The sequence below is a fragment of the Bubalus bubalis genome, chromosome 3 (assembly GCF_019923935.1).
Source record: "Bubalus bubalis isolate 160015118507 breed Murrah chromosome 3, NDDB_SH_1, whole genome shotgun sequence".
Classification (NCBI taxonomy): domain Eukaryota; kingdom Metazoa; phylum Chordata; class Mammalia; order Artiodactyla; family Bovidae; genus Bubalus; species Bubalus bubalis.
Genome location: NC_059159.1, coordinates 92,297,797 through 92,318,978, shown reverse-complemented (window position 1 = coordinate 92,318,978; position 21,182 = coordinate 92,297,797). Strand labels below are relative to the sequence as shown.

At 41.3% G+C, this 21,182-nt stretch overlaps 1 protein-coding gene across 10 annotated transcripts in view; it reads right to left on the bottom strand.

Moving 5' to 3' along the window:
* NFIB (nuclear factor I B) overlaps positions 1 to 17,982 on the bottom strand; it is a 483,650-nt gene extending 465,668 nt beyond the window's left edge. For 3 of the 10 annotated variants that reach the window (XM_025281510.3, XM_025281512.3, XM_006061258.4), the window contains exons 1-2: positions 17,846 to 17,981; positions 15,060 to 15,184 (exon numbers count right to left, since the gene is read on the bottom strand). In XM_025281510.3, coding sequence (XP_025137295.1) covers positions 15,060 to 15,155 — 96 coding nt within the window. In that variant the 5' untranslated portion in view covers positions 15,156 to 15,184; positions 17,846 to 17,981. Of the gene's footprint in view, positions 1 to 15,059; positions 15,185 to 17,845 lie in introns of all 10 variants that reach the window. The other 7 variants (XM_044939848.2, XM_006061262.4, XM_044939849.2 and 4 more) reach the window with 3 other exon arrangements.
* Between the last annotated feature and the right edge of the window lie 3,200 nt (positions 17,983 to 21,182).

Sequence of the window (21,182 nt, the reverse complement as noted above, 5' to 3'; positions counted from 1 at the left end):
TCCACCTCCCTAGCACTCTCCAGGGGCCCCAGGCTGTACTACTGGTTCTCAACTCCCCTTTCTGAAGCAGACTAGTGGAGTCTACTCTCAGTCCCTTAGAGATGCGGAATTCCTTCTCCCCTGTTGCGAAAGGGGCTGATGAAAGGAGGAAGGGCCCTTTCCCTGAATCAGACGGGTGCTATGCACCCAGCGCTGGTTGCCTGGAGCCACTTTTGCACCTGGTACACTGTGGGTGAAACTGTCTTTGATGTGTCCTTTGAGGGCCTACTACACACGTTATAGAATTTCTGACTGACTGACTGCTGGTGAGCTTCAGAGCCTGGCTCGTTTGTAAGTGATGTGTTTGTTTGGAGGCGCCTCTATGAAAAGCAGAGCTGACTTTATAAATGTATGTATTATTAATTGATATGTATAGAATTTATAAATTGGGTGTCCAAAGCACCAATGATGAGCTAAGAAACTGGCACCTAGGGCAAGCTCAAGTTCATTCAACACGTCTTGTCGATGACCCCTGACCAAGGATACGGGGGCATGGGAGAAGTCAAAAGAAGAAACGTAAGGCCACGGAAAACCTGATCTGTTTCCCAGAAATTTACCACTGAGTTCAGCAAAAACATGAAATCAGTGACACCTGTATACAGACTTACATGGACAGGAACTCAGAATCCAGAAGTCAGTTTGTCAAAACAAGTAATAAGTGGAGCCTTTCTAGAACTGAAGTCACTGACTTAATAGCTAAGAATCATTTCCCCTACATGTAGTTTCAGTGGCTTTTTTGGTGGGAAGGAGAAGTTGATTTTAATTTTTAACCTTATTCTTTGCTTTTCCTTATGTATCAGTTCAGTCAAAGTCGCTCAGTCGTGTCCAACTATTTGGGACCCTATGAATCGCAGCATGCCAGGCCTCCCTGTCCATCACCGTCTCCCAGAGTTCACTCAAACTCACGTCCATCGAGTCAGTGATGCCATCCAGCCATCTCATCCTCTGTTGTCCCCTTCTCCTCCTGTCCCCAATCCCTCCCAGCATGAGGGAGGGATTTTCCAATGAGTCAACTCTTCGCATGAGGTGGCCAAAGTACTGGAGTTTCAGCTTTAGCATCATTCCTTCCAAAGAACACCCAGGGCTGATCTCCTTTAGAATGGACTGGTTGAATCAACTTGCAGTCCAAGGGACTCTCAAGAGTCTTCTCCAACACCACAGTTCAAAAGCATCAATTCTTTGGCGCTCAGCTTTCTTCACAGTCCAACTCTCACATCCATACATGACCAGTGGAAAAACCATACCTTGACTAGACGGACCTTTGTTGGCAAAGTGATGTCTCTGCTTTTCAATATGCTATCTAGATAGGATTTATTTATTGTAAAGCATTGCAGTTATATTTTATATGTGGTTAGTGATATTAACATGAAGACTTTCTATACACTGGGCAGACCTACGTATATTAACTCAGTGAATCCTCATAACAGCCTTCAGAGCAGATCCTGCTACCATCTCCCTATATAACAGTTAAGGAAACTGAGGCACAGAGAGGTTACATCATCTACATTTATCCTGCTGGTCAATAGCATATTTGGGATTTGATCCCAGGTAGTCTGACCTTAGAAGCCCAGACTCTTTATGGCTTTTGCAAATACATGCCATTCTGACTCCCAACATTATCTGAAACACCCTCCAAAAACCACTTTTATATTCTATGCTCTCTTCCATTTTAATTTCAGCTGCCCCTCAGTTCTCTCCTTTAAAAATATTATAAAATGCAGATTACTGAGAATATGAAGTTTCCATATTCTAAAGAAAATATTTATACTTTCTCACTTTCATCCATTCCATATGGGGCTATGCAAAGTGCAACAGCTATTACCTTACAAAGCACCTCAGATTTCCTTCTACTAAGAATTTCAGGGGGAAGAAAATTCTTTAAGAAAACACCTATTTCATCATCATGTTTTTTTTTTTTTTTCCACCAAAAGGCTATTTCTTTATGTTTTTAGTGGGAAATTAAAAATTAAAGGTGTACACATTATTTCCCCCCTCAACTTCTTCCATCTAATTTTATCACATTATTTGCAAAATGAAGGCCTGTCATATAAAGTGGTAACTCTCTGATGAAGATAAGAATTCAGCCTGTGTTATAAATATGAACCCAGCCCAAGAGCCATCACCTCCTTTGTGTCCTTCCTGTTCTTCTTCTCAGGGCTGACCAGACTGATTCTTTTATCCTTCTGTGTCTGTGTGTGCTCAGTCATGTCCAAGTCTTTGAGACCCCATAGACTGTAGCCCTCCGGAAGCAGCTCACAGGAAAAAAATTTCAGTAGAATGATCTACAGCCACAGACCTCCAAGCAGTCACTCTTTTCTCATGAGTATGGAATTCCTTTAAAAGGTGGGGCTCAGATAATAGAAGACCTCTAAACACAAGAATCTGAAGCACGTGCATGCAGGTAGCAAATGCAACCTTGGAGAACATTCACCTTCACTTGGTATTTTTCAAACCATGTATCATGACCCACTAGTGGTTCAATATATCAATTTAGTTAGACAACACCTTCATTTGAAAAGATGAGAGAGAATAAAATAAAAACTATTAAAAGCACATTACAGGTATTAGGAGTAAAGAGAGTTCTATGAATGTTGAATTTTCACTCTACATATTTATGTATGTGTATATTAGGTTATGATGAGAGGCCCATAAAAGTTGAAAACCACTGCATTTCAGTGGCTCAAAGCGGCAGGCAGAACTCAGAGGTTAAATGGCTTCCTTGTGCTTGCAGACCAGCTCAGGAACATCATCTAGTTCTTTGGTTCTCAGTGCCACTGTCATTTCACGGCCCCCACTGATTCAGGACAAGAAAATAAAGCCAAACAAAAGAAAGCTGTAACAAGAGAATGATGCTTCCAGGGTACCGGAGGCAGAGCAGGACAAAGGATTCAGAAGTCTTTCAGCCTTTTTGAAACTCTCAACAGTACATTCAAAGGAAGGTTTCCAAGAACTTCTAATCAAAAGATGAATAAGTTATGGGATCTAACATACAGATGGCAACTATACTTATCAGTACTGTCCTGTACACTTCGAATATGATAAGACTGCTGCTACTGCTAAGTCACTTTGGTCGTGTCCGACTCTGTGCGACCCCATAGACGGCAGCCCACCAGGCTCCCCCATCTCTGGGATTCTCCAGGCAAGAATACTGGAGTGGGTTGCCATTTCCTTCTCCAATGCATGAAAGTGAAAAGTCAAAGTGAAATCGCTCAGTCGTGTCCGACTCTTAGCAACCCCATGGACCGCAGCCTACCAGGCTCCTCCATCCATGGGATTTTCCAAGCAAGAGTACAGTAGATCGTAAATGTTCTTATCACACACAGACACAAACATAGGTAATGAGGTGATGGAAGTGTTAACAAACCTTATTGTGGTAGTCATTTCATAATATAAAATGCATCAAATTATCACCATATACACCTTCAACATATATAATGGTGTTAAGTTTATCTCAAGAAAGCTGGAAAAATAATGAACCCAAGAACTGTTTCTTCATATTTCACAAAGCCTTTCAGAAATGGTAGGTTTATCCAGAATGAGGTGACTAACTAAAACGTCAAGTTCCTTTTCTCTGGCTAGAATTGCATCAACCCCATGTGGTAACGTGGGTTGTGATGTGCTGGTCAGATGTTCCTTGATGTCTCTGGTTAATCCCAGCGTGGGGAGGGGCCAATGCACTGACTCCTGCTCATGGCACTGCCTGTTATTAACTGTGTAAACCTGGGCAAACTGCTTAAACCCTCAGAGCTTCCACTTCTTCTGCTATGAAATAGAAGTTACATCTACTCTTCAGTATTGTTGCAAGAATTAAATAAGATCATATACAGGATGTACGCAGCAGAGGAGCTGGTACCTAGGAGTGCTTAGAGATGGTCATGTCTTTAAAAATGCAATAACTCACAGTTCAATAAATGCAACTTGCTAAGTTAATGGATTCTTTCCAAATACAGGGTGGAGGTGGAAACAGAACGAAGGAAGTACCCTTGGGGGTGATGGTGAAAACTGATACCTTCGGAACAACTTAACCCCTATATGCTGCCTGTTTGCTGAGAGACTGGGATGCTGTTTTCTTATTTCTTCCTCAGAGAAATGGCTTTGGTCAAAACCTTTTGGATGCTCAATTATTATTCACTTTACCCATTGATAGTCCTTTGGCCAAGCATTTAGAGAATATTAATCAATACATCAGCAACATTTCACTACACCCATGCTGTTGTTTAAAATTCCCTATTAAAGCTTAGAAAAATGCCTATCGGCACAAGCAAATGTTTTCAAAGCACTGATAAGAAAAGCACTTGCAAGGGAGATAAAGTGAAGGGAAGCATCCCAAACCAACAAATGTGGCTGGTTCTGAACTGATTGATTGATTCGTTAATTAATTTATGATGGCACAACAATAATTACAAGCTACTGTTTGTCAGCCAAATCACTTGTGATGAAGTCAAAGGTTCACATCTGTGTGCATGTCCCAAGGATCAATGCATCACATTAGCTTGGTTGGCTTTTTTCCCACTAAAAGTTAACATGTGTCATCAATATTCCAGCGTTTGTGTGTGTAAACTAATTGATCGAACATTCATGCTACATAAACATGTGGCTTGTATAATGCGGGGTACCATTTATAAACATCTTTGGTGCCAAGAAAATGAATAGCCTCACATAAGGTAATTAATATCTTATTGGAAAAATAAAATGGCAATTTAGTGTTATTCCTTCTACTTATGGATAAAAAAAGCAGTCCTGCCTTTTCAATGTCTTGGTCATTATTGTATGAGATAGTATTCCACAGTTCCTCCTAAGAGCAAATCTGAGGAAATTTTACAAAGGAGAAAGAAGTTTGCGTGAGGTTGTTCAGATTTATCAACAATAGGTAATGAATTGTGACTCTAGAAAGTTACAAATTATTTTCCTCTGCAACGCATGCTATAACACACATACTGTTGTTGTTGAGTCATTCAGTGGTGTCTGACTCTTTGCGACCCCATGGACTGTAGCCCACCAGTCTCCTCTGTCCATGGGATACTCCAGGCAAGAATACTAGAGTGGGTTGCCATTTCCTTCTCCAGGGTACTTTCTAATCCAGGGATCGAACTCACATCTCCTGCATTGACAGGCAGATTCTTTACCACCAAGCCAAGGAAGCCGTAATATATATGATGTTATTTTTAGCCTTATAGTCTCCCATCTGTATCTACCCCAGGTCCACATTTGAGAAATCCGAGTTTATTTTCCTGTGCATAACTGCTACCAGACTAGCTGTCAGCAACAGCATTAAACCTCGACACTTGGTTGGAACACTGAAAAGTAAAGCAAACCCTACTTATTTAGTAGTCACAGCTTTCCCTGCTCCTTCAAGCCAGAGGCTCTGCTTTCGAAGGATGACAGCGTTCCTAGTTGTTTGCAGTGATGGGAGTGTTTGGGAGCAAAAGTTATGATCCACAATTTTTTATCCCATGTCTCTCTACCATCATTTCACATTAAAATATCCAAAAAGAAACTTGGGAGGGGGACAGTACACAAAAGCAGTTGCTACTATCACTAGTTTCTTTTTTTTTATTATTTTATTTTTAAACTTTAATGAATCTTATATACAGGCAGGGGGAGGGTCTGGCCGAGAGGGCTCTCATATTTTCCAGGGGACTCCAGAATACTCTTCCAGGTTCACAGGTCTTAGGAGGAGGGGTGGGTAACCTTCCGGCTTTGGAGATGAAGCTGCAGAGTCTCTAACGCTGGAGCAGCACTCTTAGTGCTGGCATCAGGAAACTGTTCTCAGTTTTCATTTTGACACAGACTTGCAGTCTTTGCAAAGGGCCCAGTCCACGTAGATGACTGTTTTTTCACTTGACCTCCTTTCTCAAAAGTATTTAGAAGCTGTCAGTGTTGTCACTTCAGTCATTTCCAACTCTTTGCAACCCTATAGACTGTAGCCCACCAGGCTCCTCTGCCCATGGGATTCTCCAGGCAGGAATACTGGAGTGGGTTGCCATTCCCTTCTCCAGGAGATCTTCCTGACTCAAGGATAGAACCCGGGTCTCCTGCCTCACAGGCACATTCTCTACCGTCTGAGCCACCAGGCTGGGTACTTTCTTTCTCACTTTGCCAAAGACCCCTGTCCCTCCTACCCTACTGATTCCGTTTGAGAGTTTGGTTATTCTCAGTGTGTTTTCTTGAGTCCTCATCCAAACACAAGATGTTAAACTGTTAATCCATAACCAAGGGCTTTTCCAATATTACAATAAAGGTAACACATGTGGAAAGATGATTGAAACCTTAGAGTGGGAAAATAATCAATTCTCTTAAATGAAACTTATATCATCAACAATAAGAAATTCAACAAAAAGTTCACCTATTCCAAAGTCTTCTTGCTTTAGGCATTTACCCCTCAAAGTATATTAGCCTTTTCCAAAATCTCCAAATCTGTAAACCCCTGAAAGGTCTTAGTCACGTTGATAAAGGTAGAGTTGAGAAAATAGGAAATGGCAAATGCTGATAACAATGGTTATTTCCCTGCTGGCTGACTTGGTGAAAACCATGGGCCTGTCTGCTGGAAGGGAAATACTATTTTGCAGTTTTCAACTGCATTATTCCAACTCTCACCGTCAGCTTTAAAACTTTGCGGCTAATTTCACTGTAATTCCTTCATGCTTTTAGCACTTAAGTTTCATCTTGACATTGGCATCATGGTGTTCATAACTTGGGCCACAGATTAGGCACCCATCAACGTTGATCAACTCAGAACTTACTGTGTCTCTTAGTTGAATGGGTTAGCAAGGGTCTTGATGCAACTTAACAATTACTCATTAAGGGCATTTTATGTGCAAAATACTGTTTGAAAGTGTTAGTCATGCCTGACTCTTTTCAACCCCATGGACTGTAGCTGCCAGGCTCCTCTACATGGAATCTCCAGACAAGAATACAGGAGTGGGTTGCCATTTCCTTCTCCAGGGGATTTTCCCGGCCCGAGGATTGAATCCAGGCCCCCTGCATTACAGGCAGGTTCTTTACTGTCTGAGCCTCCAGGGAATTTGGTAAATAAGACTTGGTCCTCATCCTCTTGGGGTTTATAATTTTTGGTTGTGCATCTGAGCAATAAATAAGACAAATCTTATATCCAAACATAATAAATGTCATATGAAAAAGTACAATCATTTGTATGGAATACAGGTTAAACACAGCATAGAAACATCAAATATGCTAGGGTGTCTCAGTTCAAACAGTTGTTGATATTGTTACTTCTAACAATTGTGAAAATGAGAGGGAAAAATTCCCATTTAGAGTATACTGTGCTGTCCATTATATTATGGGATGAGCTAAATCATTCCTATTATAATACATGCTAAGTGTGAGTTGCAATAATAACTTCATCAAGGAATTATTATAACCTGAGTTTTTGTGGTACAAGAACAAGCTTATATCAATGAAAAATCTAAGAGATGAACTGCAAGGTGGTACAGATGACCCCTGGGAAATTTTCCTTATGTCTTCGCCTTAAATATACAAAAGTGGGTGGTGGGTATTGCTCTCACTGCTATTGCATGGGATTGGGTGAACTAGAAGAGCACTGTTAGGTGAAGGATTAAGCCCTCTGAATTTAGCAGTAGAATTTGTGAAAAGCATCATGTAACGTTTAAGACAGCGAGCATTTTCTCTGTGCCTGGTGGAAATCTACCATTATCTCATGCTCCAGAACACTGCAATATTCTGGGAAGCTTTTTTCCACCTACCCATGTTTAACACAACCAGATAATAATATGTGTACCTTCGATTGGTTTTGCATTTTACAGTTTTCAAGCGTTTATTATGTATTATCTCATTGGAGCCTCACAAAAACCCCATGAGGTAAAGAGATATCATCAAAGCTTGAAAATGGAAACGCTTTGCTTGCCAATTTCTTTCCAAAAAATTTCCCCCAGATGGCTTATAACTATAGCGAGTCTAATTGTCTCGAGGAAAGAAGAATGGAATCACATTTCCAAAGAATTCAGCCACCTCCAATACCGGAACTGTATAATTCTCAGATTCAGCTGGAGAGGTGGTGAGCTGGGCCACTGGACACACAGGGAGAGCTGAGCCTTGGGAAGAGGTCAGGCTCCAAACCAGAGGGGTAGGCAGGTGCCAAGGAAGCAAGGGCGGAACACCTCACTGTGGTCACAAATCCTGAGTCATAACCCAGGTCACCACATGAGACTGTTGACTGGTGGGTTTTGGGGGAGGTGGAGCAGACAAACCTCAGACTTTGTGAATTTCAGTGTTTTTTTGCCCCCCCCCCCATTAATGGCATACACTTCGTAAGTTTCTTGACCTCAGAGTCCAGTGGCCCCATCTGTGAAATGGGACTGATAATTCCTGTTTCATTGTGCTATGCTAAAGACTGAATGGGATGACGGATATAAATTGTCTCCCCAAGTACCCAGCAAACACTTGGCAAGTAAGAGGCTTATAATAATCATTAAGTCCTCTACCTTTAAAAACAGTATTTTAGTTTAAATTAGCTTAAAATTAAGTTAATATGCAACATTGACCATTGAATATTGCTAAGCCCCAGGAAATACTTCAGGAGGCTCTGATTTTAAGAAATCTGCTACAATCTACAATGAAAAAAATACTGAATTTTTAGGATTCATTTAATGCTGTGGTCCCCAAACTTTCTGGCAACAGGGGCTGGCTGGTTTTGTGGAGGACAATTTTTCCACGGACTTGGGGAGGAGGGTGGTTTTGGGATAATTCAAGCACATTGCATTTAATATTCACTTTAGGTATATTGTTATTATTATATCAGCTCCACCTCAGATCATTGGGCATTTGATCCAGAGGCTGGGGACTCCTGATTTAACGTAAACAAGTCCCACCAAAAAAGTTTAGATGAATTCAAAAAGTCAACATGGTTATGAAAGCCCAATAGGAAGTACTAGAGTTATACTTACTTAAGCCACCTTATGTATTTTTGGAGCACCTACTAAGTGCGCAGACTAAAAGCCTGTATAGTCACAGTTTGTTGTGGCCCCTTGTGCCGTGAACTTGGTATTTACACTGCATTCACCAGGTGCCTCACTGACTCCATCTCATTCATCCTCACGACAGGTTGGAGCGACAAGTAATGAGTATGGTTATCTGCACTTTACAGCTGGCTCTACCAGCCACAAGAGGAGCAAATTCATTTGCCAGAGGTCACCAAATCTCCGTTTCCCAGGATTCAGTCCTGTGCTCATAAACATATCCATTATGTTATAACCTCAGAAAATGAACATAGCACTGAGGAATTTTTAAAATGCTTTCTGAATAAAGTTGTATTTTAGAGAGGTGCGGGGTTGAAATTTGTGTTAGAACATAAGAAATGAAAATTGTTATTAAAGCTGTCCATTACATGATATGCTAAATCTGCCCCATTATAAAGCATGCTAAGTATAAGCTGAAATAACAATAATGATCATAACTAACATTTACTGAGCTTTTTCTGCTTACTCTTTGCTAAGCACTTAAAATCCAACAAGATTTTAAATGCTGTGTTAGTAAAACACATAATATAGATACACATATGCCTTAAGAGAAGTTCTCATGAAAAGAACTTTTGCACTAAAGTGCACTACCCTATTTTGCACATTGAGACAGAGGAAGATAATTCTCTTTCACTGGGCAGGTATATTTTCACTGGTATAATTTTCCTATATCCAAGTTCATTTTCTCAGCCCCTCAAAATATATATTATAAACCATAGTATAGAAAAATGTCACAGAATAATCTCAGAATTAAAAAATGCCTACAAGATAGTGCTTGACACCATTCATCATCTTCCAGAAATACACTGTAGTTTCAATGACGTTGTAAGCATCAGATATCTGTTTTTTTTTTGTTTTTTTTTTTTTTTACTAGTCTCTAAACTGGAAAATCAATACCAGCTTTCCCATAGATTGAAGAGATAACACTTCTTGAGAACATGACCTTTTGCTTCCAAAAACAAACTGAAAAAAAGGATAGACAAGCACTTTGTTTCCTTACTCACTGATTAAATTAATAACCATCTAATCACTATTTATTAAGATAGGATCCAAAAGATATTTTCCTTATGCAAAGTGCATATGTTGAATTTGTTATGCAAGCACATAAGTGAAAAGAAACCATGGAAAATGAGATAAAAATCATTCTGAGGGAAAAGTGTTTTGGAAGAATATTAACATATTTGTATTTAATTACATCTTCTGTACAGTTTATTTTTATTTAATACTAAAATGGTATCACAAAAGAAAATATATCACTAAAGAATATAGGTATGGAAGATGTGTAATAAAAATCCAAATCTACCTTTGATAAAATTTGAAATATTAACAAAGTATGAACATTATTTACAGATGTTGAAATCATGTTTTTCACTCAGACATCACCATCATCATTATCATCATTTTGTTTGTTGACTCAGAAACTGATGTTTAATAAATTCTTAGTCTTTATCCACATCATTTATTGCACAGGAGATGGATAAGATAATGGTAATGTTAACATGTTAACATTCACCCACAAGACTAAGAGAAAGTACTGGAAAGATATATTACCTACCTTGGACTGTGAATGACAACTCTGCAAATGTAATATCTACATGTTTACCGGTGTAATAAAAGAAACAGAAATCATTCTGAAGCTTTCACTAATATAGGTATCCCCCGCTTATAACATTGGGACCTAGGTTTGATTCCAATATGGAGAAAGAGTCTTGCTTGCCTCTCCACCTAGAACACTGTCTGGAATATAGTAAGTTCTTAAATATTTGTTGAATGAAACATTAGTTTTATAGCTTTTAATTCTGGAAATAAATGTATAGACATAATATCTTCATGTAACTAGTTGACATGGTTGTTATCTATACTGTGTGTATTAGTTTCTATTCCATCTCTAAAGGAAGTATAATAAAATTCAAAATTAAATATTAAATTTTGATTTTCAGGTATACATTTGCATGGCTGGTAGCTTACAAAACAGTGTGAATGTATCAGTAGGCTAGGTATGAAGTTTCTCATAAATAATTTTAGCATGTTAATTAGATTGTTTAGGAACTCCTGTAGTGAAGTAAAATAAAATGCAGACTAACTTATACTAGTTCTAGCATTTGTAAAAAGACACATTAACTTTATAATTTTTAGTTAAAAATAATAGTAAACCAAAGTTCAACTTCTCAAAGACTTTAGAGAAATATTTGCTGTGAAAATAGTCTCTTCAATGTTGTTGTATCTATACTGATATTTGTTATCAAGTCACTTAATTAAAATTTGTATTGAGAATCAGATCAGAATAGGATTTGATTTTTAGAACAATAAAGTGATGAGTTTATCACCCTACTAAAATGGTCTTAAACCAAGTGATAAAATTATATAAAAGTACCATATTTTAATATATCAACTTTTCAAAAAGTAAATTAGATTCTTTCAAGAAAAATTAGAAGTATATTAACCTGGGTAGATTCATTGGTGTTCAACCAGGAATCACCTTTGTGCCTTTGATAACGTGAAAACTGGTTAAACTTTCATGTTCACTTGCCTGTTTTCTTTGATTAAATTTATAGGACCATGAGAATTTCAAGTCTCATAAACTAGCAATTAGTTTTTAAATTAATCTTATGGATTAATATTTATATAATTGTCTTTCATGATTAACGAAAATTACAAGTGTTCTAGTCCAATTCTGCAGGATCAAAGGATTAGACTTATGAAATTTAGAAAAAAATAATGTCTGGTGCATACTGTTACCCTGAAGTTCTAAATAGCTAACAAATAAGTCCTAAGTCTCACAGAGAACTTTAAATAAGCAGTACAAAATAGAATGGAAAGTCCCAACATTGCTTTTTGTTAGTTTCATTTTTTCAGTAGTTCAAAAGGAAACATATAGCATCATCAGTAACCATTAATGAAATAGCGCTACTTATGATACACATCTTTAAAACATTTCAAGTGTTATTTCTTTTTAAATAATGTGAAAGGTCATCAGCAGAACTCTAAATATAGCCAACCAACTGTAATTTAAACTGCTTACATGATCTTTTTCTTTGAAAGAACTTCCATGCAAAATACTCTAAAGAAGTAAAACATACATGGATGCCTTATTTTAAAAACTGCATATATGCAGATTTTCTACACACACACACACACACACACACACACACACACACAAACTCGTTCTTCTTGTGCTTGTTTATTTTTAGCTGTCTCAATAAAATGTTTTTCCATCCTCTGTTTTACTAAAACATGCCTATCTAGGAAGGGAAACAGATGTAGAATTGGACAACCACGTCTTGTTTGGGTTTTTTCCCTGTCAAGTAGAATTTATGATCATTGTCACACAATAAGAGAATCTAAGTGAAACGGACAATAAGTCAGGAAGCAATTGCTGGATACGCGAACACTGTAGCTTTGGAATTCAGGATTTGGTTACTAAAACTTCATTTGATTAAGCCAAACAAGGATACAATATCCTTTCTTACACAAAAGCCTCAGAGTAATTGTAAAAATAAAAGAAGCAGTGTCATGGTGAGAGAAGAATCACAATAAACTCCTTTGTAAGAATCTTAAAACACCTTTTAAAATTATTCCTTAAACCCCAAACAGGGAATCATTGTAGAAGTAATTCACATGCACTTTCTCCCTCTTCTGCTAGTGATAAGCAATAATTTCATTTAATTAATTAGGTTTTCCACAAAACATCTGTCATTCCAACTTTTCAATGACACATTATATGTTAATTGCTTAGACATTTTTTCCAAAATTAACCAACTTTTTAAAAACTGAATTGTCCTTAGTAAGAAACTTACATACTATCCATGTAGCCTAACAAAGATTAAATATGAAAATACTTCATGCAAACATTTTTCATTTAATATTTTATCTCTGAACCTGTCCCTAAACAAATTCTGCATCTTCTCAGGCAATAAAAAAAAGATTTTTTTAAAAAAATGAATAATCAGCTTACACACACCTTTGACAATAGTACTCACAACATACTTCTCTTGGGACGCTAAGATCTCTCTGTCCAGAATTAGAAAAATGAAACTTAATGGCAAAATATTTACAGTGATTATCTCAGCATACCCATATGAATCTCAGTTTTTAAGTAAAAAAAAAATAGAGTAAGACCTTTGACTTTTTTTTCCCCAACAGAAAAAAAATGTTTCATTTATTAAAAAATATTGATTTTAAAACTTGCTTCTGGGAACATTCTTAAATGATAGTGAAGAGACACAGTATTCAAATAACGCTTCTAATACTTGGTACAGTCACACCCAGCAAAGCTTTTAAATACTCATTTTGTAATGTCTTTCTCCAAATATCTGCCAGTTATTTTAAGAGTTCACTGTGCCCATGCACATGCCAGTGCTAAAGTCTAATGAGATACAACCATCCATGGACATGTGCCACCGCAGAGCTTGTATCCTTTGTAAAATGTACTCCAACTGGAGTAAAACGGTTGAGGGAGAGGAGAGATAGAGAAATGGGAAGAGAGAAAGAGAGAAATGCAGAGAGGCTTTTGTCTCTCCTTGAGGAACTGGCCTTTCTTTCTGAAACTCAAAACAGCAACAAGTAGCAGCGGCAGAGAAATTTTCCTGCAGGCTCCCACATCATTGGTGAGAAAGTACAGGGAAGAGTTGCCGTGTCAGAGAAACTTCTGCACACTGAGCTCCCAGGAAGAGCCCAGAAGCAAGAGCACAGCATTCACCTTCCAGGAAATTCAAACATGTTAATAAGAAACCCTCTTGCCCAGCAGAACCAGAAGCCCAGACTCATCGGAAGGCTTTCTCCTCCATCTGACCACTGGGGCTGGGCTGGCCATACCCTCCCCATCTAGAATAAAGTGCCCATTGTCTCACACTGTACTAATTGAGGGAAAACAGCCCTTGCAGAAAGCATAATAATTATCAAAGCCAGCAAGCAAAAGCAGTCAAGATGTAAATGAAAGGGGCAGAAGGAGAGGAGAGGAAGAAAGAAAGAAATGGAAGAAAGGAAGGAAAGAAAGAAAAGACAGACAATAATGCTCAGATGAATTAACCCAAGGATGAATTTAATATTCATACTGGAATGCTTTCCTGCAGAACGTTTGCCCATTCATGTCACGACTATTACATACAAGAGACCATTGTCCACACAACAGAAATCAGTAGATTGAAGTTTTTCATGTAGCAATTTTTTGATCTGAAAAGTTTCCTTTCCCAAAGCCATAGCCTTGAATCCCAGCATCCTGATTAAAGAACATTACAACTTCTCTTGTCTCGGTATTATTTTTAAAGTTGAATCACCGGATTTTTCAATGTCCTGAATTTTTATGTTGTTTTTCCTCTTCCCCAAATTTGCAGCTGGACAAATATGGAGATAAAAAAAACCCAGCAACAACAAACCCACACACATTTGCCCGAGCAAAGAAAAATAATGAACTGAATATGCATATCCTCATTAACTAAATTTAATTACGCTGAGTGGCATAGTAATCAGTGGTTGCTCCAGTTACAGTATTCACTGAAAGGGAGGTGGATTCCAAATTAAGGCGAAGCATGGGGGACAGTCGCATACTGATGAGGGAACCGCACACAACATGATACAATACGCTATCTAAATCATTATTCACAGACGCTGCAGAAAGAAGTACATTACCCTGTTCTAAGACTAATGCAAGAACAATTAGCCAAGAAGGCTCCAGTCCCCCACTGACTGTCCCACCTCCATACATTTCACACCAGCCAGCCTGGGGCCGACTGTACCATTTGCATTTTTTTTTTTTTTTTTTTCAAAAAGTGAACAAAAACTCACACTGTCTTTTTTTTTTTTTTTTAAAGAAGGCCTATGTCCCTGGCCACAATAGCAGGGAAATCCTATCTTACACACTGGTGTCCGGAGCCACGCCAGGCTCCCACAACTTCAGCCTGAACTTTCCGCAGGCAAGGGAACTTTATAACACGTGCATGGAACAACAAAACAGGGAGGCAAAAAGTTTGGTGGTGGGGTGGGGGTGGGGGTGGGTGAAAAATAATGGGATCACATCAAACTTACCATCCACCAGGTTCTGGCTGACATGTCATAACATAGCTGCCATTTTATGGAGCTGTCCGACGTTTTCCCAGCCATTATGCTGTCAGCGGTCTTCATCAGATGCAGCTCATTGGAAGATAAGACACCTAATCAAGGAAACATCGGCAGTGGCTTTCTGGACTACATGTAGGCCAATCCTTATCACACTGCATCATGGGAAAAGCTCCTTTATTAGCAGGAGGAACTACTGCAACCTCACAGATAGAAAGACAAGGATCAGTTCTTTCCTTTTTTTTTTTTTTTTTTTTTTTGGTCTAAAGGGATTGGTGAAAGTAGCTAGCGTTCTTTGTGTATCATGTGTACAAGAGTTAAGTATCTTGCAAGTGGGCGGCTAACTGCTTTGCTGGGCTATGCAGACTAAAGTTTATTTGCATTCTTCTCTGTTGTATATTGTTTGACATGGTCCATGGTCCTTGCTGAGCAGATGAAGGGAGGGGAAGGGGGTGGGAGGGAGGGAGGGGAGAGGGAGCTGTAATTGCTCAGAATTAATATCTCCCCCAACAAAGACATAACAGTTTCATTGACACAGTCGGAACATGGTTCAGATGTCAGTGCGCACACGGGCGTGCGGGTGTGTGTGCGCAAACACACACACACACACACAGTGGAACACACAGGTAGCAGCTGCAGCTGGATTCAGCTGAGGTTGCCAAAGGCTACAAACTCCACTCTCATGCTGGACATATGGAAGCAGTTTAACTCTTTGAAATCTCTGTTCAAGAAGAGCCCTGCCGTCTGCAGAGATAAATCAGCCTTGAGAACACTTTCTCAATCAAGAGGCATCAGGCTCAGGGCTCTCTCCCATGTGAGGATAGCCTGGAAACATTATTTCCTTCATCTAGGAAAAGCTGATAAAAAATGAGAGGAGAAGGGCAGGTTTGCCTGTAATCTCAGCTCTGGACTTAATTCCTCACTCAGTCCCTCTCCGTCCTTCTTGTAGAAAGGGATTCCTTTATTTTCCCAACTGATCATTTTTTCTTCGTCCTGGACTTAGAATGAGTTCTTCCAATCAGCATGCACAGAAAACAGGAACCAGCCTTTACTCAGAAAACCACTAGCCCTGAATAGCTTTTCTTCCTTTCTAAAGAGTAAAAAGAAAATCTGAATATTTCAGGGAGAAGGAATCATACAATTAGAAATCCAGGCCAAGAAAATACACTGCTGCTCTTCCTTTTAAAATACAAAAAAGCAAAGATATCTCTGTGAGTGGTGGTACTGATTTTCTGGGCCTCTACAGTCCACCCCCAAAACCAAGCCACACTTTTTAAGGCATTCCATCATCTTTTTTTCCTTCAGTGTGCACTAAAATTCTCCAAATGACTTTTAGGCTTAGAATTTACATTTGCTGCAGAAAATTTAAAAGGACAAATTCCTACTTGATTCAGATAGAGTGAAGGGAGCAAAAAAAAAATTACTCTATTACCAGCGTTTTCTTTTCTCTGCATGCGGTGTGTGTGAGGTTGCAAAGGCAACTTGTTTCAGCCTGGGAACTTCAAAGAGGAAAAGTGACTGCTGTGAGGAGCCCATTTTTATATTCACGGGGGAGGCCTGTCAGCCACGGTCTCATGAGGGACAGGAGCTTACAGAGGCCTGCCTCTGGGCTGGCAGTGAAATAATCTGCCCTTCACAGCCCTGGTGGATCGTCTCCTGGCCTCTCCCTCCTTACATCGTTGGTGTGTTTATTCTCAGACGAGTGGGTGGGGGCAGGGGACAGGAATGCCCACCCAGGCCTCTGCCTTTGAAGTATCCCATGACCCCAAAGCCTCCTTTTTTCCTCCTTTCTCTTTCTCCACCTGCTTCTTCACGTCTTATTATTATTTTTAAAATTTTGAGCAATGATTGTATAATAAGTCCAGGAATGGAAATCATGCTTTTCTGTTTTAATTTTCTCAGCTAACAGCAGCTCTGCCGAACGCCTCCTGTGTGTCAGGCAGCCCGCAGTGGACACTGGGGCTGCAGAGGTTTATGAGATATAGTCCATGTCCCATTCCTCTCACAGCCGTCTCTACCCAAAGTTGCAACAGGCGGGCTGAGGGGAAGGGATGGGCCCAGGAAGCTATTTCGTCCGGCTGCTCAGGGCCAACATCTCCCTGTACCCAAGACCTTGCTCTACATGCATTTCCAGGGCCTTCTTGAGGGCCAGCTTGTGGGGCTGGATATGAGGCTAGTGTGGCTTGCACACTTCCTCCCTCTTCCCTGCAATCAGACCCTGCCATGGCCCTGTCACCCGTCTCAGCTGCCCTGAGTGGATGGAGGACCCGCATCCTCCTTTTTCTGCTGCGCTGCCTTCAAGGGGCTCTGTAGGGCAGAGCCCGATGGTGGGGTGCTGGTTTGAGAACACCCTTCAGCCGCCAGCCCTTTGCTGCCTGCCTCAGAGTCCTTGAGGAATCCTGGGCTGGCTAATGCTCAGGTCTGTCTGCTGAGAGTGTCCTCTGTCACTGTCATTTTGTGGGGACACCTCTGTCAGTAAGTTAACAACCGCACGTGGGAAATAATGAGATGACGGGGTAGCAGAAGCCGGTGGGGCAGAGGCTGCGGCGCTTCTCTACAAATGTGTGAACCGTGGGGAACACAGCCATGGGGGCAGAAATAACAAATCTGTGTGTCTCACTTGCTCGGCTGGAAAACGCCAGGGAACAGGAGACTGGCGGGGGAGGAGAGGGGGGTCCCTGGCAGAGCTAGAAAGGGGGTAAACTCTGAATTGGGGTCATAGTCAGAAGACACACACCTAGGGGCTGATCACTCACCATTTGCGTTCCTGGAGGATGTCTTTCACCAACGGGGAAATTTCTGAGTGTGCCCATGTAGTCCACACACAGAGAGACCAGCCCAGGAGGCTCATGAGTAGAAGCCGGTGTGACTGGATTCATTAGCTGAACTAACCTCACCTGACTCAGGTCAAAAGTTACCTCCATGTTACAAAATAACAAACTATGCTCCCAAAGCACTAATGACCAATGAGGAAGGCTTATGGGGAGGTGAGAGTTCTATCCCACCTGGCTTAATTCCCTAACATTCCTCGAATCTTGGGTTATTCCCCCTTAAATTCCTCTTTCCAAAGCCTTAATCCCTACCCAGTTCTCTCCCCAACCCCTAGTCTCCCATCCTCTGTTTCCAGCCATGCTGCCTCTAGCCACCTTTCACAGTTTCTTCATCTCACTCAGTAAAACAAAAGCTCCGAAAAAGCCAGACCTTTAGCCCTAAGCAATGACCAATTATGTCCCGGGGGCTGGGGTGGGAGGTTGGATTCTTTTTCACAGACAAATAACCTAGAGATCAGCCCAGAGCTCAGGTGGAGGACCCTAACATTTGCAGACAGGCTACTATGCCCAGCAAGTCTTCCCTAGTGGTTCAGGTGTAAAGAATCTGCCTGCCAATGCAGGAGATGAGGGTTTGATCCCTGAGTCTGGAAGATCTCCTGGAGAAGGAATTGGCAACCCACTCCAGTATTCTTGTCTGGGAAATGCCATGGACAGAGGAGCCTGGCGGGCTACAGTCTAGTTAATGTTAATGTCAGTCGCTCAGTAATGTCTGACTTTTTGTGACCCCATGGACTGTAGCCCGCCAGGCTCCTCTGCCCATGGCATTTCCCAGACAAGAATACTGGTGTGGGTTGCCATTTCCTTCTCTAGGGGATCTTCCAGACCCAGGGATCGAAGCTGAGTCTCCCATATTGCAGGCAGATTCTTTACTGCTGAGCCACCAGGGAAGACCTACAGTCTGTGGGGTCACGAAAAGAGTTGGACAGGACTCTTGGAGTGACCAAACAACAACAATGCCCAGCACTGCATTGGGGTATTCATCGTGTCCTCTTTGAGAAGCAGTCTGGGGTGAGGTCAAGGATCCTGAAGCCACGAGCCTGGGATTCAAATCACAGTTTTGTTACCTGCTAGCTGTGTAACCTGAGGCAAGTCAGTCAAACCTCGTTGCCTCAGTGTTCTCATCTGGAGAATGGAGTTTTTAATAAGAAAGACCTTATAATTGACATGAAAATTTCCATCAATTAGTGTAAGTACAGGGCTTAACCTCGTGCCCAGTGGACCAGATCTTTGTGTGTGGTGGTTGCCATTAGACTTTATTTACAGATAAATAAGCAGAGGCCCATAATTTGACCAAAAGCACATAGATAAAAAATTAAGGGGAAATGAGAAAGGAAGAAACAATACCCTCCCTCCCTAAAAAAGAGAGATGTTTTTAAAACAACATATAAAAAAAGAGAGAGAAATAAAGGGATATAGAGATAAAAAGACAGAAGGACAGCCAGAGAATGAGAAGCAAAACTGAAGCCCTTCTGGTGCCCCCATAGCCCCTGGTAGGGGCTCTGAAGTCCACTCTGCTCGCACAGACCCTCCCCAGGGTCCCTGCTGGTCAGTGGTCCAGACACTGCACAGCTCCTAACCCCTAACTCCCATGGGACCTATGGATGGGCGGTGTTACTACTGAGGGTTCTTGACCCATGAAGGCTACAAGTTTAGATGTTGCGTGAAGACTCATTTCCTTAAACTCTTGTGACTTATTTTATTTTTAGGTTTCTGGCCCTGATGTTCAATTCTAATCTAAAGCTGAGTATGTTAGCCCTGTGTTCAATAAATAGTATCCTTTCTAGGGTCATTATGAGAATCGAGTAAGACCATGTAAAGCTCCATCACAAGCCAGAGTTATTTTTAAAATCAGGACAAATTACAGTGTTGTGTTATCTGCTCCAGCTCCATTCTCAAGGTTAGGGAACTGACACGTCCCAGAAGTCACACTGAAAGGGAGGAGCTAAAATTCAGTCTTTGCTTTCTGACTCCTTCATCTAGTGCCTCTTCCCTTTCCTACCACCAAGAAGAGAGACAGGATGAAGATGTAGTTTGGAGAGTTTATTTGTTACTTTGCTGGTTATTTTATTTGTTTTGCTTTTAATGTGCTGGACACTACACTGGAGAATGAACTGGTCAGCAAAGGTGAGAAGGAACAGAGAAGCCCAGTGAGAAGGTCTGGGTAAGACCGATGACGACTTTAATTTCCTGAACTATCTGCTTGAGGAGGGCGGGAGGGTGATGACTGAGTCTGCACATCACCCATGCCCAGAGGCTGGCACACAGACACTCAAATACTTGTCAAATGAATGACTGAGTTCAGACAGTGTGGAGAGTTCAGCCTGTGGAGAGTTGTAACAGAGAAGAGAATGGCAGGTCTTCTGTGTGTGGGCTGAGGGAGAGAGGGGGCCTACAATGCCTCCCAGGGTTCAGGCTTGGGATCCAAAGGAAAAACGTGGGAGCATGGCAAGTCCGGCTAATAATGGGAAGTGATCATTTTCCATGAAGAACCTGTTTGGAAGAGTCAGACACATTCTCTGATCATTTACCTAGACCTGGCAGAAGAAGCCAGGCTGGGGTCAGGAACGTTCGGTGAGCCTCCCACTGGGACCAGGTCAGGTGAGGCTATCAGAGAAGGGAATGAGAGGCGTGTGACAGGGAATGAGGTCAAGGGATCTACATCATGATGATTCTCCTCCGAGGGAAGCAGTCGCACTTCGCAGCCTCTGTGAGGATTCTGGGAGAGACAGTGGTCTTTTTCTACCTCCCTTCTTCCCTGGGTTCTGTCATCATACACTGCAACCCCCTCAAGTCAGAGCCCTCGCAATCTGAGCTCAGGGACGAAGGGAATACTCCAAAGGGTGGACCGAGAAGGCTTCCTGCCCCAGGGGCTGCCTCTCCAGTACCTGAACCCATCAAAACACTCAGTTGTCATCCACAGTGCTACACGTTGCCGACCCTCCTGGTGAGGGTGTCAGAAGGGGGTCACGGCCCCTGGGCATCTCCTTTCGCAGGAAGCCCAGACTGAGCCAATCCCATGCCCACCCACTCAGAAGGCCCCACTCCCCACCCCACGCTGCCATGGCTTCCAGCTGCCTTCCCACTGTGTCGTCCTGACCTGAGCTTAACTGGTCTCATCCCTCCCTAATGAGTCCCAAAGGAACACCCTGAGCCCTGTCCAGCAAGCCAGACAAAAGGCCGTTTTTGAAGTGAAAGGCAGACTTCTTACCTGTCCAAACAAGGAGAGGGAGGCTTGAATGGAAACAGCCGGTTCTTGAAGTTG